This window comes from Gobio gobio (assembly GCF_949357685.1).
Source record: "Gobio gobio genome assembly, chromosome: 4".
NCBI classification, from domain to species: Eukaryota; Metazoa; Chordata; class Actinopteri; order Cypriniformes; family Gobionidae; genus Gobio; species Gobio gobio.
In genome coordinates, this window is record NC_137100.1 from 49,106,197 (window position 1) to 49,123,428 (window position 17,232).

The following is a 17,232-nucleotide window of genomic DNA, read 5'->3' on the forward strand; positions in this document are numbered from 1 at the left end:
ATACCATGGTCAGTAAACCATTTACCAGTGGTTTTGGCACTGTGAGCAGGTGCCAGGTCGTGCTGAAAAACGAAATCTTCATCTCCATAAAGCTTTTCAGCAGATGGAAGCATGAAGTGCTCCAAAATCTCCTGATAGCTAGCTGCATTGACCCTGCCCTTGATAAAACACAGTGGACCAACACCAGCAGCTGACATGGCACCCCAGACCATCACTGACTGTGGGTACTTGACACTGGACTTCAGGCATTTTGGCATTTCCTTCTCCCCAGTCTTCCTCCAGACTCTGGCACCTTGATTTCCGAATGACATGCAAAATTTGCTTTCATCCGAAAAAAGTACTTTGGACCACTGAGCAACAGTCCAGTGCTGCTTCTCTGTAGCCCAGGTCAGGCGCTTCTGCCGCTGTTTCTGATTCAAAAGTGGCTTGACCTGGGGAATGCGGCAACTGTAGCCCATTTCCTGCACACGCCTGTGCACGGTGGCTCTGGATGTTTCTACTCCAGACTCAGTCCACTGCTTCCGCAGGTCCCCCAAGGTCTGGAATCGGTCCTTCTCCACAATCTTCCTCAGGGTCCGGTCACCTTCTCGTTGTGCAGCGTTTTTTGCCACACTTTTTCCTTCCCACAGACTTCCCACTGAGGTGCCTTGATACAGCACTCTGGGAACAGCCTAATAGTTCAGAAATTTCTTTCTGTGTCTTACCCTCTCGCTTGAGGGTGTCAATGATGGCCTTCTGGACAGCAGTCAGGTCGGCAGTCTTACCCATGATTGCGGTTTTGAGTAATGAACCAGGCTGGGAGTTTTTAAAAGCCTCAGGAATCTTTTGCAGGTGTTTAGAGTTAATTAGTTGATTCAGATGATTAGGTTAATAGCTCGTTTAGAGAACCTTTTCATGATATGCTAATTTTTTGAGATTTTGGGGGAATTTGGGGTTTTCATGAGCTGTATGCCAAAATCATCAGTATTAAAACAATAAAAGACCTGAAATATTTCAGTTGGTGTGCAATGAATCTAAAATGTATGAAAGTTTAATTTTTATCATTACATTATGGAAAATAATGAACTTTTATCACTATGTTAATTTTTTGAGAAGGACCTGTATATATATCATTTATTTATTTATTTATTTATTAGGAAACGTTTATTAGGATACGTTTTTAAAAGCCATTTTCAGTTTCGGTTTTCGGCTAAGTGCATCCAAAATTTTCGGTTTCGAATTTTCATTTTGGTGCATCACTAAATATTTGTATTGCATTTGTTGGTAGTAGAATCTATGTTGGTAACAAAACACAAAGGAAACTGGTTCATTGCCCTAGACCAGGGGCCTATACCATGAAGCCGGTTTAGCTGGCTAGCCAGATATGTTTAAGCTTAGTTTGTGCCAATCCTGGGTTTAAGGTACCATTAAAGTGGTTTGGCTTTTAGCTGTGTTCATCTCCATAGTAACTTACCCTCCACAGCTAACCTGCTCCAGGGCAGGTTATGTTCTGGATAAGAGATATCAAACTGAAATTGGATCAATCAGCTGTGAGCAAAGTGACACATATCTGATGCAATAAAGTCACTCCCCTTTTTCTTCTCCAAATTAAAGGTCACTACATAGCAAATGGCTATTAAAGACTTAAGCCTCTGGCTTTTAACAATGCTTATTTATAATAATAATAATTTTGAATTATTTAAAAATAATTTATGTAATTATTATACCCTTAATCAATTACACATTTTAGTAAATCAATCACAAATTTTAGTAAATCAATCATTAATATGCATTTTGTTAATATTAAAATAAATAGCCTATATAAAGGTCATACAAATAAGCTTTAAATTCAATAACTAAATCTATAAAAAATTACATGTGAGCATAAATGTTCAATTCTCTCTATATATCAACTAAACTAACTTCATAACTTTTACTTGCATTGATGTATAAGATTTTTCTTAAAGTTGTCCTCGACAGCTCTTTTCTTCTGTGTAAATTTGTTTCAATTCTTAATATTTTTCAATCATGTATATTCTGCAGAAGAGTGAAGTTAATCACACTGCTTCTCTCGTGAGAAGTGAATCTCAGTTTTACTGATCCACAGCCTGTGATTGGCTGTTCACTGCTGATGTCACAGCTAAACTCCTAAACTCAGGATCAAAGCCTGAGTTGACAGAGAAAGCTGATGATCAGCATCATGGGACCAACAAAGCCTGAATAGATTGGTTTGGTTTTGTCAACTCAAAACTAATCCTGTAACCCTGAGTTTGTTAAACTACCATCATGGTACAGGCCCCAGGGGTCTCCAAACTCAGTCCTGGAGGGCCGCTGTCCTGCAGAGTTTTGCTCCAACCCAAATAAACACACCTGAACCAGTTAATTAGTAGGCTTGTTTGAGATGAGCGAAATCTGCGCAGAACCGATCACCGGTGATCAGCGCGAGATGCATTCCGGTTAGAAAAGTGTCCGAGGGCGGTCCGCCTTGCTCTGATGTCATGCCGACGTATGTCAAAAAACTCTCGCGAGCGAAAGGCGGATGTGTCTGATTCTGCAGTTGAGCGCAGCTGCTCTCAACTGACTGCGCTGAGCAAAAGCATGATGGGAAACGACTTCCTGACGACACAGCTTAATGCTTATTGGTTTAAACAACCGTGATGTATGGTTCTTTTTTCAAAATGTTTGATTTTAAAACTCTGATATCATGTTTTTAGGTGTGAATATTCCCAAACTCTCTAAAAAAGGCGATCTCTCTGTGGGTTATGTGATTGTTGTCATATTTATAAATATATATATATATATACAAACATGTATGTAGGCCTAATTAAAGTAAAAATGATTGATAAACACGTCTTTCGAATGGAAATAAATAACAAACTTTGGGTGTCTTGTTCATAATATTTATTTTCATATAAAAGTAACAGAACTTAAATTACATCCAGTTTATCAGCAACAAAGCGCACGAGTGTGAATCCCGCGACATCCGCCTTTGATCTTGCAGGTGTCTGATCCACTACGAGAAGAGAGAACTGTCCGGCTTGCCTGCACTTTTTTCACTCCTCCCCTCACTGCAGCCGCCTAGTCTCGGCTGAACTGCAGGCGAGGCGAGGCGCATCTCAAACAAGCCTAGTGTTTTACAAGGCCCTAGTTAGACACTGATTAGCTTGATTTCAGATTTCTTGATGACTAGATTTCAGGTGTGTTTAATTGGGGTTAGAGCTAAACTCTGCAGGACAGTGGCCCTCCAGGACCAAGTTTGGAGACCCCTGCCCTAGACTATATATCAGCACACAACTGTAGAAATGACTTCTGTTCTGGAATATTTTGCAAAGAATATTTTCTAACTTTGTTTATTGTTTCAGCTGACAGAGCTGAAGGCTGACTTTCAGTATCAGGAGTCAAACATGCGGGTGAAGATGAACAACATGGAGAAAGCACACAAAGAGGCCATGGAGCTACAACAGGTCACTTGCACCATATACTCTCCATTACTCAAATTAGTATGTGTATACTAATTAATGAATTTAAGTGGTAACATATATTCAGGTATTGTCATGTTAAAACCGTGGAAATTGTGGCTGTCAGTTGAGCACTTTGAAAGAAGTCCTTTTTTTGCTCACCAAAGCTGCATTAAAGTGCCCCTAATATGGATTTTTGAAAAATACCTTTTCATAAAGTGTGTAACGTGGTTCTAAGTGAATGAAAACATTCTGCAAAGTTTTAAATCTGAAAGTGCATTAAGTTATTGGGCCTCATGTATCAATCTAACGTAGAAACGAGCGCAGATCCGGACGTAGAAATCATCTTACGACCGGGTTCACTTGTGATTTCATGAAACATTCGTATGCTGCCAATCCCATCGTACGAATAATCGTACGTTGATAAATGTGGCGGCTCAAAACAATTTTAATTTGGATATCACGCCCCTTAAAATTCACAGTTTAGAAGCCTCACCCCTAGAGTTTACGACATAGAGAAATGTAACCCGGCCAAGAAGATGAAGTAATCTCATGAAAGAGAAACTGATCTTACTCCAAAAACACCCGTTTACCTCGTAATTGCAAACAATTATATTAAATTCATATGTATATGAAATACTGATAAATAAAGCAAAACATTTACAAAAATTATAAACGTGTATAGCCTAGGCTATTTTCCCCTCACTACACGACAAATCCTTTAAATTTAACGGTATTCAGAACAGAACAAGAATGAAAATAAGTAGCTATAAATTATATCATAAACTATAAAATAAAATACAAGTTAGGCTATAGTGGCATTCATTATAAACATGAATTTATTTCGAAGTGAAACTGGGCTCATCTCTTATTCGGCAAGAATCCAAATATGTTCCACGTAACGTTTGGTTGCCAAATTTATGTAAACAAGGCTTTGTATTTCGCTTGTCTGCCAATATACACGGAAAACGGCATCCTTCACATGCGCAAAAATGTGTTTGGTTGGGCGCAGGGCACGCTGATTTTACAGCAGACCATTTAATTTGAGCAGTGTCTTTTGTTGGTTGACTGCATTTTAGTTTGATGAATGGCTGAAATGTCAAGTTAGCAACGGCAGAATATATAGTAGGGCTGTAACGATTTGACCAAAAATAAAAACCTTGATTAATTGAACATTTTACCTCGATTACGATTAATGAACGATTATTTTTCTTTTTTTTTTTTCTTTTTTTTTTTGCCCTCATAAGGTTTTTTAGTAAGTTCCTGATAAGGTTTGTAGGCCTACTGTAAATATTTTCTACTATTAAAGGTGGAATTTTTTTTATATATCAGGCATTAGTTCAACATAATACTCATCTGATGGTCTAAACTCGCTTTAATGTTCAAACTGGCAGGGCTTAAAACACATACAATGACAAAGCTTTGTGACGACGCAGGTGAAAGAGGTCTGCCTTCAGGGCGCACACGCGCGCGAGTTGTCAGAGACGCGACACGGCTCGGCTCTCGGTCACAGAAAAAAGCTGAGCACTGAACGGAGAAGTTTTCCGTATTGTTGTTTTTGAATAGTGCACAATCGCTTTAAATGGTGAAACTGGCAAGCCTTTAAACGCATTTACTTGACAAACTTTATGAGCACGAAAGTGAAAGCGATCTGGCTTCGGGGCTTGCGCGCGCCGTCTCTCTCTCTCTCTCTGTGTGTGTGTGTGTGTGTGTGTCGGTGGCAGTGCGTATAGGCTATGAAGAACGGCGATTAACTGACCTGTATATAAACTGTGTAAAACATGCAGTTACTATAGTGATTCTGAGCATCTATAAACACAGATAACCGCTCCTGCATCTCTGTGTGTGCCTGCAAACTGCACTTGACGTGACTGACGGGGCGGAGTCACGTGAAAACCGAAATAACCGACATGGGAAAAATACGTTGGTTAGAGGTTTCGGTTATTTTTCCGATTAATCGTACAGCCCTAATATATAGGCCTATGTTGTGTGTGCGTGAGGCACCTGCGCGATCAGTTGGATTTAATAAATATAAAGAACTACAATGCGTTAGTGACACTAAAACGAGCGCAAACCTATACTAGCCTACTTGTCGCATAGTTTTTTTCAAATTTTGTTAATCTGTTAATTATTTAAGTGTAAATTTTTGGGCAGTCCTATTTATTTTATTCCTTTTATACTTAATTTCTGTTTTCCTGTTTACACAAGCGCTGCAGGTGTGTGATGTGTGAATCCTTGTGTTCTGTGTTGCGCATATAAATTTAAAGCCCTTGAAAAAATTGGTCACAGACACCCATCTATTCTAATTTAATTTGACATTCTAATCTTAAAGTCGATTGAGCTTCGGTTTTCGGTCAGGAAAATGATCTAAATGAACAAAATGCTCTCATTTCAATTTTCCCCCAGATTTGCTATGCTGCACGCAAGTTCGCGCAAGTTTTGTTTTAAATTGTGTAGGTATCTGGCTAACTCACGATATTTCTGCCTTACTGAAATGGTACTGTAAATCAGATGTGGGCTTTAGTACCTAAAACTGTGTCTTTCTACTTTGAGTGAAGATAAAGGATGGAGCAAGATTTGTTTTGCAAACTTTAATGTTACATCAGACATTCACGTCAGTGCTCAGTTAACGTATGCACTGTTATTGATACAGTTCCCGCATTTGCACCGCGATAAATTAGAAACACACACACAGGTTTGATGATGGACGTACACTTTTTATCAGTTGAAACATCTCATAATGTACCTCAAACTGAGTAGCATCACAAACTGAGAGAAATGTCCTGCTCAAGGTTCGGGTTGAATAACTAGTTCTTCCATCGATTCAGTCTCATTCTGGTTTTGGTGTAAAATCAACTTCATCGTTACAGTCTTTACACTGTGTACAATTGTGGAGCTTTAGGAAGCCTCCGGACAGAGTTGGAGTTCAGTTATGTTAATGGCTGTTTAGATTCTGAAATGCACGCTGTACGCGGTAGACCGATCACAACAGACTGGGTCATTTGAACAATCAGAGCAGAGTAGGCTCGCAGAAAGGATGGATTTATAGAGACTGATTCATCCATCGAGTCGTTTGAGAATCATTGAACACTTTGGGGATGATGTGCAATGTATATTTTGAGAAAATGAAAACAAAATAACTTTAAAATGGCATATTTGGGGGACTTTAATAAAAAATACCGTAAAACAGTAATATTGTGAGAATTTGTATTACTGTTTTAAAAAACTTTTTCTATTTTAATATATTTTGAAATGCAATTTATTCCTGAGATGGCAAAGCTGAATTCTCACCAGCATCATTACTCCAGTCTTCAGTGTCACATGATCCTTCAGAAATGCTGATTTGATTGAATAGGGATGCACTGAATCCAGATTTTTGGGGTTTGGCCGAATACCGAATCTACTGGTTAAGATTCTGCCGAAACCGAATACTGAATCCTACTCTCATCCTTAATCCATTAAAACAGTAAACACATTAATAAAGTAAACAACGTCCACAGCAGTGAATTTTTTATTTTATTTTAACTCTCTCTGTCCTTCCTTTTGCGTACCTGAAATTACTGCAATTTGGCTGCTGTCTGTAGATTCCATCATGCACAACTCGTATTCTTACGGATGTTTCATACGCAAATGTTTTAACAGCGGAGATGTTGTGTATTGTTGAGGGTCCTTGCCACCATGAGACAAATTGGCATTGCAAATTGAACACGTAGCTTGAATCGCCTTCTTTTGACTGAAAGTACTGCCAAACAACACGTTTTCTGCTCACGAGTTCCATTTTCACTTTCTCTCAGCCTACTGTATTTGAACGGTCCACCAACGGCGGCGTGATTACGTCGCCAAGCGTAGCATGCGTACTGGAAGCATATGGTTCGGTTCGGTGGGAAAAAAATTCTAAGGTTCGGCAGAAACTGAACCCCGTCAAAAAGCCCAATATTCAGCCGAATCCGATCGTGGATTCGGTGCATCCTTATTATCAATGTTGAAAGTCACTAACTTGTTTTGTGTTTTCTCAGGCAAAGAACAGAGAATTGCTGAAACAGGTTGCTGCGCTCTCGAAAGGCAAGAAGTTTGACCGCAGCAGTAGCTCTCTGCTGTTACCATAGCAATGACCTCACGCCATTTATAATGACCCCTTTCCCTGATGTGTCATTACTGTGAGGACCCTCCATTGCTCACATGTTCCCTGTGTGTTGTGTTTTATTATTCTGATGTCACATATGCAAAAATCTCAAATTATTATAATTTTTTTGTTTTTCTTTTGGCTGTTCTCAGCTGTTTTAGTAATCACACATATATGTACAAAACAGACAGAACTGTATAGAGCCATTTCAGGAGCCCTGGCTGATCCCAGCCTCAGATCTCATATGCAAAACATTACAGAACTTCTGAAAACAGACTGACCAGAAGTGGAAAAAGTAAATAAATTAAAATGTTATGATTTTTTTTCTTGTGTCTGATATGCTGAACAGTTTTTATAGATGCTCAATTCATCTCTTTCTCTCTCTCTCTCTCTCTCTCTCTCTCTTTCTCTCTCTTACTCATGGAAAGACTGTGTAATTGCATGTCTTACTGCCTGGTCAACTGTGTGGTTTTGTATATTAATTGATCACTCTGTTTTGTTTGGCTTTGTAATAGTGATATTTCAGAGATGAATTTTGCAGGCTTGTATGAGACACTGCTGTTTTAGTGAGTGAGGCTCTCTTATGTCTCTCCATGCATTCGCATCTTTTTACCGTCGGACACTTTTGTACTTTTTGTTTTTTTCTGCAACAGACGTTTCAGGAATATTAAAGCTAGTAAAAACCTCAGTTTGTGTGTGTCTCCTTCTCGATGCATTAAAAGTGGTGGGAAGTGTGCAAGGTTATTATAATTATAACACTAACAGTAACACTTTTACAGTGTTCATTGTTACATGTTACTGTAGTAATAACTAAATTATGCAGAATTTCATGCAACTAACCCTAGAGTAAGTACAAGTAGTTTATTATTTCTCAGTACTTAACTGTATAATTACATTGTAATACTTACACCATAAAAATTAAGTGTAACTTAAGTTTTATAAATAGTTTTAGTGTACTCTTTCAGTTTAGTTTTGTTAACAATTTAGGTTGAATTGGCAGGCACATTAATTCATTTTAGAATGTGTTGAAATGCTAGTTCAAGAATCAGTTTGAGTCAACAAAAATTAGACGTGTGCATTGCACTGATTATCATTACACAGGTATCAGCCTAGGGGAGAGGCAAGGCACATTTTATTCAGTTTTTTAAGTGGCATTGCAAAATGATGATCCAGTTCTTTAAAGTATATTGTCACAAAATAAGGAATTAAAATAGTGACACCTGAGCAGTTAAATTAAAATGAGCTTTATTTGCATGACTGTGAAATAACGCAATATTGCTTTAGAGCTTTATTGTTAAAGTAAATGCTGCCCATTCACTGTCGGGTCGCCTCACAGGGGCAGACATCATGCGATCACGTGATTGACCAACCGAATTTGATAAATCTTGGTAAGATTACTTTTACTCGATTGTGGACTAAATGACTGACTGAACAGCGTATTTAATTTCACAATGGTACCGTTAACAGGAAACTTTTGCGCGATGTTACATCCACGCAGCTAGGTGTCAGTGTCTTAACATTGCGAAACAAGACTGTAAAAACATTGGTCTTTGGTTTTAGTTATCAGTATTTTCTATGTATTTACCTTTTTACAGTCTATGGTATTTACACAAATGTATACAAATGACCAATGTAATTACATTTGTTCGTTGCAGACAAACTGCGATCCATTCTGTGTTATCATAAAAGTATTGGATTTTCGCTTCGCCTCAACGTTTGTCCTGCTGCGTCCACCGTAACCCGCACATACACGTGACTGTTGTCTGGGTATCGCGGTGGCTGACGGGATATCCGTGTGGAGCAACAACAGAGGGGCTAATTGGAAAAAAATAATACAAAATCGCTTTATTTAGTTATTTGTTCAAGATTAGTACGTTTAATTTGTGTGTTCTCGTTTATAAGTGTATAAGTATACGCGGGATTTATATCGTCCTGCTGCAGGTGAGTGTAAAGTAATGTAACACAAGTAACGCAAAGCGAGCATGTTTTTATTGAGAACATAACAATAGAAACAATCAATATTACAGACGTTAAAAGGGCGTTACATGTGTGTTCTGTCATATTCATTACACAAAGAAAATATTCCCAGGTTCCTTGTTGTTAGAATTTTGATAGACTCGAGTAAAAAGTCTTGGAATTGGGTTAAATCGTTCAATTTTGACCAGTGAATTGAATAGATATAAAGTAACAGAAACAAATCATCTACATTATCCTATAAGTAACTCATCAACGCATTATTATATAATTTGAGGGTTGCATACAGTAACTTTAATTTCCACAAACCTTCACTAAATAAATTCTTAACATGTTTTGCTTAATAAACATTTATCTATGTCCAAATGCAATTGTGTAGTATTACAACTGTGTTCAAAAGCTTATTTCATGTATTTATATGAAATCTTCATAGCATGGCAAACACACCTAAACCTTATCAGACACTTGTCTGACTTGACTGAAGAAATCAAATCTCTTAAATTGATGTTATAAAGCATTTGTTTCAGGTAACCAAAGATGACCACAGCGGCAAGGCCAACGTTTGAGCCCGCACGAGGTGGACGGGGCAAAGGAGAGGGTGATCTGAGCGCTTTGTCCAAACAATACTCCAGCAGAGACCTGCCAGGACACACCAAGATCAAATACAGGTGAAGTTGCTGTTTACAGATGGACAACCATTTGTTCTCGTTTGAGAAGCCGTTTCACTCAAATATATGCCACAATAGGGAAGAAAAGACCATCGCAACTTCCGTTTCATGCCGAATATAACAATTTCTGATATGCTTGTGTCCCTGCAGGCAGCCCACTCAGGATGCCCCAGAAGAGGTGAGAGCTCGTGATTTCAGACGTGAGCTGGAGGAGAGGGAGAGAGTTGCTGTTAAGAGCAGAGATAGAGGAGCAAGAGGTGAGCCAGCATGTGCATGTGACTTTATTTTTGGCTTTGTTAGGTCAAGATGTGTTCATTGACTGTGATCCTTTCCTCTTTCCTTTAGAACACACAACCTCTTCATCGTCGTCGTCTTCCTCCTCCAAACGGCCACGTCTGGATCAGATTCCTGCTGCCAACCTGGATGCTGATGATCCCCTCACTGATGTACATAGACATTCTTATATATACTTAAGCCCTATTCGGACAGTATTAGTTTAAAATGGAGGGGTGGGGTAAAGTAGTTATTACCAGAGCTTCTCAGTGATTTTAGTCCGTTCCGAATGTGCCATCTCAGTAATCATTATGAAAATGTCAGTAAAGATTATGGCGACTTTTACCTTCTGTACAAAGGTCCGGAAACATTACCTCAGGTAATATACTAATCCCGTGCAAACAGACCTGCTGTAAATATGTAAATATTCCATAATTTCCTATTTAAAGGTAGTTTCCCATGGTTTTTCAAATATGGAGGTGCTTCAAAAAGCATTCTAGGCGGTGGGACAAGTTTTTGGCCAACCTCAAGTGTTTTCTGCTTACCATTCAGATAAAAAAAAGGTCTAAAGCACTTGTCAGAGGCACAGAACTTCTTTTAGCTGAGTACCGATTACCAGTTACTATTAACAGAATTTGATCAGAATTTAATAAATTTAATTAATAAATCATTCAACAAGACCTCCTTCTATATATAGGACATAGGTCATAAATAGAGTAAATGTGTTTGAGCACATGATATCAGGAAGCAACTTAATACACACATGACACACACATGACGACAGGGAGGTGACGGTGTTACCCCTCCCATTTCTGCGTGTTTTACTGAGACTTCTTATCCTGTGCAAATTGGCCAGTAATATTACAGACGTCCTGTGGTAAAATTGCATTACTCCATCTGCCCTTGTATAAAACTAATCCCATCCGAATGGGGCTTTAGGCTACGTTCATACTGTCAGTCCAAATCCAATTGGAATCTGATCTGAAATTATTGTCTGTCCACATTGTGTATTGCAACAGTTCAGATCCAATTTGTGTGTGTGTGTGTAAATGCCGCTCTTTCGTTTTCTGGGATATCTGCTTTGGTTTCTATGGCAATGACGTTGAGTTGGTAGGCATGCGCCAACAACAACAACAACAACCACAGCATGGAAGGGTTTGCAATTCAGATGTTGTCTTATTTACAACAAGACATTGTGTAGCCGCTGTGCTGGACTACTGCATTATGATGAGGCAGCGGCAGGAACGTAGGAGGCTGGTATGAGCGGTTTACAAAGCATGTCTCCATTATAGCCTTTGCAACAACACAACCTTATTTCTGCAGCGACTTTCAGCATGTTTTCTATAACATCGTCTGACATTTTACATGGCTTGAGAAAGACGCACAAAATCTGATCAGGGCCGTCATACTGAAACGGATTTCCAGAATTTTGAATAGGATTTCAAACCACATATGAATGTAACTCGAAACGGATTTGTAAAAATAGCTGATCTGATTTCAATTGGATATGCACAAAAAACGGATTTGGACTGACAGTCTGAACGTAGCCTTAGACATATTGATTTTGACTGTAGTTTAAAGGATGTGTGTGTTTTAGGATGAGGATGACTCTGACTCCGGCTCTGACAGTGATGATGACACTGCCGCCCTGCTGGCTGAACTGGAAAAGATTAAGAAGGAGCGAGCTGAGGAGCAGGAGAAGAAGGTGAGCCTCACTGACCAGTTAACACCAATCTTGTTTTGTTATATCAAGTAATTTCAGCTAGACCTATGATGAAAAACATTTCTCGATTTTAATCGATTCTTATTTTGATGAACTGATATTGATTCTTAAATCTCAAGAATCAATCTTTTAGTCAAAACCATTGTGGGTCTCTTTAATGTGGCATGACAGATCGCTGTAGGGCCTTAGTTCAAGTGGCAATTGAACAATCATCTCTTCCTCTTTAATCTTTACTACTAGTTATAGAACAAAATAATCATAAATGAACATCAGAAGGTATGTTGAAAGATACAGTAGAACTTAGCAAAATGTATTATGTCTCATGTAATCATTCAGTCAGTGTTTCAACTGCGAAAAGATGTCAATAAACAGCTTGTAAACATTGTCATGTAATGTTGTATTTAAACCGTTCACTGACCATAGCTTGATAGTTAGAACTCTAGAGAGGAGCATTTTGCTAAATATATGCGCTATATTAGATATTCTATATTTTAAAATTAATGTTTGAATAAGTCTATCATGAAAACCACCGTTCAAATATATTTCGAATCAAATTGGTGTAGAAACATAATTGTTATTATAGCTTTATGATTATAAAAACTGCCTTGCATGTACATGTAATCGAATTAAATCATGACATTTGTGTCAATACCCAGCCCTAATTTCAGCCAGTTATTTGTGCAACAACAAAAAAAAACCTTTATGATGATTGTGGTCACCCTGTCAGAGCTTCTTTTGTGAAAATGACCAGCCGGAATGTGCATTTATATCTTTCTTAGGTTTGATATCTTATTAGCTTGAGTCATCACTGTTTTTGTTGGTCTGTGTATGATTAAGGATAGGGAACAGAAAGCAGAAGAGGAGAGGATACGTATGGAGAACATTCTGAGTGGGAATCCACTGCTGAATCTGGCAGGCCAGCAGCAGCTGCAGCAGCAGCAACAACAACAACAACAACAACAACAAGTGCAGATCCAGAACACATTCAGTGTGAAAAGAAGGTAATTTTGTGGTGGTAAAAAAAACAAAACAAGTAAAGGCCTGTTCACACGGGACAATTTTCACGCACGTTTATCGCCGACGTTTAACGCCTCGTGACTAAACAAAGGGCGCCTATGTGAGTGTGGACACCGACGCGCAAAACGCCAGGCGTAAAAGCGTCATTTTTATTAAAAACAAAAACGTTTTTGTTCACGCGCCTGGAGCTGCTGAAGTGACAGTAAAACACGACTTGGTGGCGCTCAAGCACAAAACGGTATTTCCAAGCACACTGATACGACGAAGAAGTAGTAGACAAAGAAGAAGATGAGCTGCTAATGCTGCTTGCCAGTTAGCAAAAAGTGTGTGAATGGTTTTTATAGACATTATATGTCTATGGTTTTGGCAAGTACATTAATACTGTCTCTCTTCTTTTTCTGTGTGGCAAGCGAGTGTCAGAAGCGTAAAGTGCCGCAGCACCACCTTGTGTACCGGGAGCGCCACCTACTGAATTTGCACGTTCACTCGGCACATCGCCAGTGGAAATTGCTTTGGTGTGAACACTCAAGACACGCCGAAAAACGCTGGCGATAAGCGCGCGCGATATTCGTCCCGGTGTGAACAGGTATTAACACAAGATTGTTTGTTCTTCTCTCTTAAGGGTGTTTTCACACCTATAGATCGTTTGTTTTGTTCCGAAACAGGGACTTAATTTGTTACAATGTTGCACTTTCTTTTTAGTTCGGTTCACTTTCACAAGGCAACATTTCAAAGGGTACCAAAATGTATGCATGCGAGTACAACTGTCCTCTTATTGGTCAGAGTTTCCACTGCGTCATCCATCAATATTATTGACAAGCTCGCTCCATGAGCTTATTGTGGTTTTATTTGTAACTGTCGAGACACACGTAAACACTATACGAACGTAGTCGCCACTCAACTTGCATTGCGAATATTTTATTTTATTTTTTTTTATTATTTTTTTTTTTTTACTGCAATTTATATATTCCAATATAAAACAATTTCACCAGATGATTTGAATAGCTCTATTTGAAAAGAATGAATCATTCTAGAATAATAGGGGGGGTTTTGTAGGGGAGTGAATCTGCATAGAAGAAAATAAACTAATTACAAGCATAAATAAATACAAAAGGTAATATTGAAATAAGCAGTGCTTTATGTTTTTCAGGTAAATCTAACTGTATTCAGGTACAGAAATTCAATAATCAAATGTAAAATAGCAGTCTTCTCTAGCCTAAATAAATGAAATATAACTAAATTAATTAATACATTTTTATCATTGTTAAAGCTACAAGAGTAATTTTCTCTTTCTCTTTTGTTGTTTGGTCATCATTGGTCATCATTCGAATGCACAGAGCCTAAATGACACGCATCCGTTTCCTTCATCAATTGTTTACAACACATTACCGACTGTGTTAACTAGGACAGTGTTTCCCAACCTTTTTTCGGTCATGGCACTCTTTGAAAATGTTCTCCATTTTGTGGCACCCCCTTGCATACGTTACGCTAGGGGTGTAACGGTACAGATTGCTCGCGGTTCGGTTTGTATCATGGTTTTAGGTTCACGGTTTCTGTACGGTTCAGTATTTCCTATGTTCTGGGAAAAAAGGACTTCTGTCAAATAAAAGTAAGAGTATAAAAGTAAAGTCTACTGCCCCTTTAAGTGTGCGCTTTCGGATGAGTACACAGAGACAAATTTTCTCACAGCGCGCGCGACTTCTCATTCGCGTCTTCTGGCACTACACCCGTTTGATGACAGCGAAAATGACTGGTCATACGGCAGCACTCGCATGCATTGAACAAAGTTTACAAAGAGAAAATTATTTGAAAAATTTTATAAAAAAATAAATATATATATATATTTGTGCGTACAGAGAACAGCGCGCGACTAAAGTCCTCTTGCGCTTGATGCCTGACTCAAAAGCAAATATTAAACTTTCACTCCATAATGGTTAAACTTTGCAATTAATCCGCGAACCACATGCCTTCTGACCCGGGGTGCAGCTGCCCGTACGGATCACGGATCAACTACGATCCCTGTACTTGACATCGCACATCCTGCGATGTGACTATCGCGGGTGCTCACATCACGATAGCATCACAATGCTAAAATGATATATCGTGCAGCCCTACGACATTCGTTGTCTAGAGGTCAACTGTGTCAGGAGGACTATATGAATGTTTTATAATGCAGCTAGCTAGAGCAGAAATCAAGGCTTCATCGGGACAGCATTCTTGCACGGAGAAGCGCAATTAAACAACATTTTGAGATGAAGAGGTGCTTTTTTGGGTTTCAACGGTGATAACCAATGTGCTCACTCACAGAATCAGACACTACTACTTTTTATATAGCACATTTCCCGTTATGATTATAATTATAATACCAATGGTTCATTGGTCTGTTTGGTCGGATTGCTTTCACACCTCAAGCGAACCGCCCCAGAATTCATTTGCAGTCGGGCCGAGACCATCTCGTTCAGGTGGTCTCGGAGCGATTGTTTTGGTGCGGATCCGATTGCCGTGTTAACATAATCTTAAAAAAACCGATCCAAGGGAAAAAACGCACCAGGTTCCGAAACATTTTTTTATACCTAAAGCAAAAAAAAGCATGTTGGTCATTCATGTGCTTAAATGTAAGATGATGCAACACTCAGATTAAATAAACTGCAACCCATCTAATAGTAAACATTTCACTCATTTTAATGTTACATAGTAATAGTGTGATATCTTCTATACTCCGAGACCAGCAATATCAACAGCTCCACATGTCCACATTTTGGCTGCAAAATATTCCTATTATTTAAAAAAAGAAAAGAAAGAATATTGTTGTTATTATTATTAATAATAATAACCAATACTAATAATATTGGTTGGTGAGTTATTTCAGCTCTTATTGGATTGCAAATTCCTTGCACAGTTTAAAACGAAAGAGCTCAATAATACCCTTTTGACAACACACACACACATTAACACTTTCTGTTTTTGGCAGGTGGGATGATGATGTCGTGTTTAAGAACTGCGCTAAAGGAGTGGATGAATCTCGTAAGGAAAAGCGATTTATTAATGACACCCTGCGCTCTGAATTCCACAAGAAATTCATGGAGAAATATGTTAAATAAGATGTCCTGTTATGGAATTTGTAAAAGATTTTTCCTTCAGTAAATATCACGTGCTTCTTTTTAAAATATGGTCTTTGTGTGCTGCCGTTCAGTAGGTGCTCTGTAATAGAAATGTACCAATAAACAGAATGAAAAATGGAATGCTTATTGTCTTCTCTTTCTGCTGTATGTGAACCACTAATCCTGTGAATGTGTCTGTTATCTTTATCTTCATATTTTTATTCTTAGTCAGAATGGCCTGTTACCCTGTCTGACCTGCTTGCATTCAAATCGCAACATCAATAACCCTTTATAAGTTCATATATCACTTTTATTGCTCTAGGTCAGAACTGTTTCTTTTTGAGTTACTGAAGCGGAGCCGCTTTGAATCAGTAGAGCAGGGGCCAGTTGCATAAACATAGCCATTATTTTAAGACCGTGTCTTAAGAACTAGTATGAACAACTAGCAGTTGGTTAGGAGTAATCAGTCTTACTTTTCAGTATCAAATTAGGCCAATCTACATTTTTAAAAGTCGTGAACGGTCTTAAAGAAAAAGCTTTTGTGAATAACTTGTAAGACTAGTCTTAGCAGTTTAAGCAACCGGCCACAGATCTGACTTCAAAACCAAACCTGACCTGTGTTCTTTCACAAGGGCTTTTCTATTGTGTTCCCATCTGTAATTTGAGCTTTCTTTTTCAGCATGTGCTATTCTGTCCATTCAATTCAGTTTTATTTATTTATTACTTTTAACAATGGTAAATGTCTCAAAGCAGCTGTACAAAGTAACATGCCTAAACCCCCCAGTGAGCAAGAAAATGGCAACACTTTAGTAGATAAGCTACCTTAATGTCACAAATATACCCTGTGAGAAACCAATTCTGAAAGAGGATACCCATCCTCTTCTGTTTGGCCTTAATAATTCTTTTGAAAGACTAT

The 17,232-nt window shown here is 38.5% G+C and overlaps 2 protein-coding genes across 2 annotated transcripts in view; both read left to right on the forward strand.

Annotated features, from left to right (window-relative positions):
* Nucleotides 1–8,248, forward strand: part of fam76b (family with sequence similarity 76 member B) — a 36,144-nt gene extending 27,896 nt beyond the window's left edge. Inside the window, exons 9-10 of the mRNA XM_079813769.1 lie at nt 3,342–3,443; nt 7,454–8,248. Coding sequence (XP_079669895.1) covers nt 3,342–3,443; nt 7,454–7,543 — 192 coding nt within the window. The 3' untranslated portion in view covers nt 7,544–8,248. The remainder of the gene's footprint in view (nt 1–3,341; nt 3,444–7,453) is intronic.
* Nucleotides 8,249–9,304: 1,056 nt separating this feature from the next.
* cwc15 (CWC15 spliceosome associated protein homolog) lies at nt 9,305–16,456 on the forward strand. Its single transcript, XM_079814387.1, has 7 exons — nt 9,305–9,501; nt 10,062–10,202; nt 10,353–10,459; nt 10,548–10,648; nt 12,073–12,180; nt 13,036–13,199; nt 16,187–16,456. The coding sequence occupies exons 2-7, from the start codon at nt 10,072–10,074 to the stop codon at nt 16,314–16,316; spliced, it is 741 nt and encodes a 246-aa protein (XP_079670513.1). The 5' UTR covers nt 9,305–9,501; nt 10,062–10,071; the 3' UTR covers nt 16,317–16,456.
* Nucleotides 16,457–17,232: the final 776 nt, after the last annotated feature.

What these genes read in the sequence shown, in the direction of transcription:
- cwc15 (XM_079814387.1), top strand. Translation starts at nt 10,072, where the DNA reads ATGACCACAGCGGCAAGGCCAACGTTTGAGCCCGCACGAGGTGGACGG. An exon ending in CACACCAAGATCAAATACAG is followed by an intron (nt 10,203 to 10,352) that starts GTGAAGTTGCTG and finishes GTGTCCCTGCAG; the next exon opens with GCAGCCCACTCAGGATGCCC. An exon ending in CTGAGGAGCAGGAGAAGAAG is followed by an intron (nt 12,181 to 13,035) that starts GTGAGCCTCACT and finishes TGTATGATTAAG; the next exon opens with GATAGGGAACAGAAAGCAGA.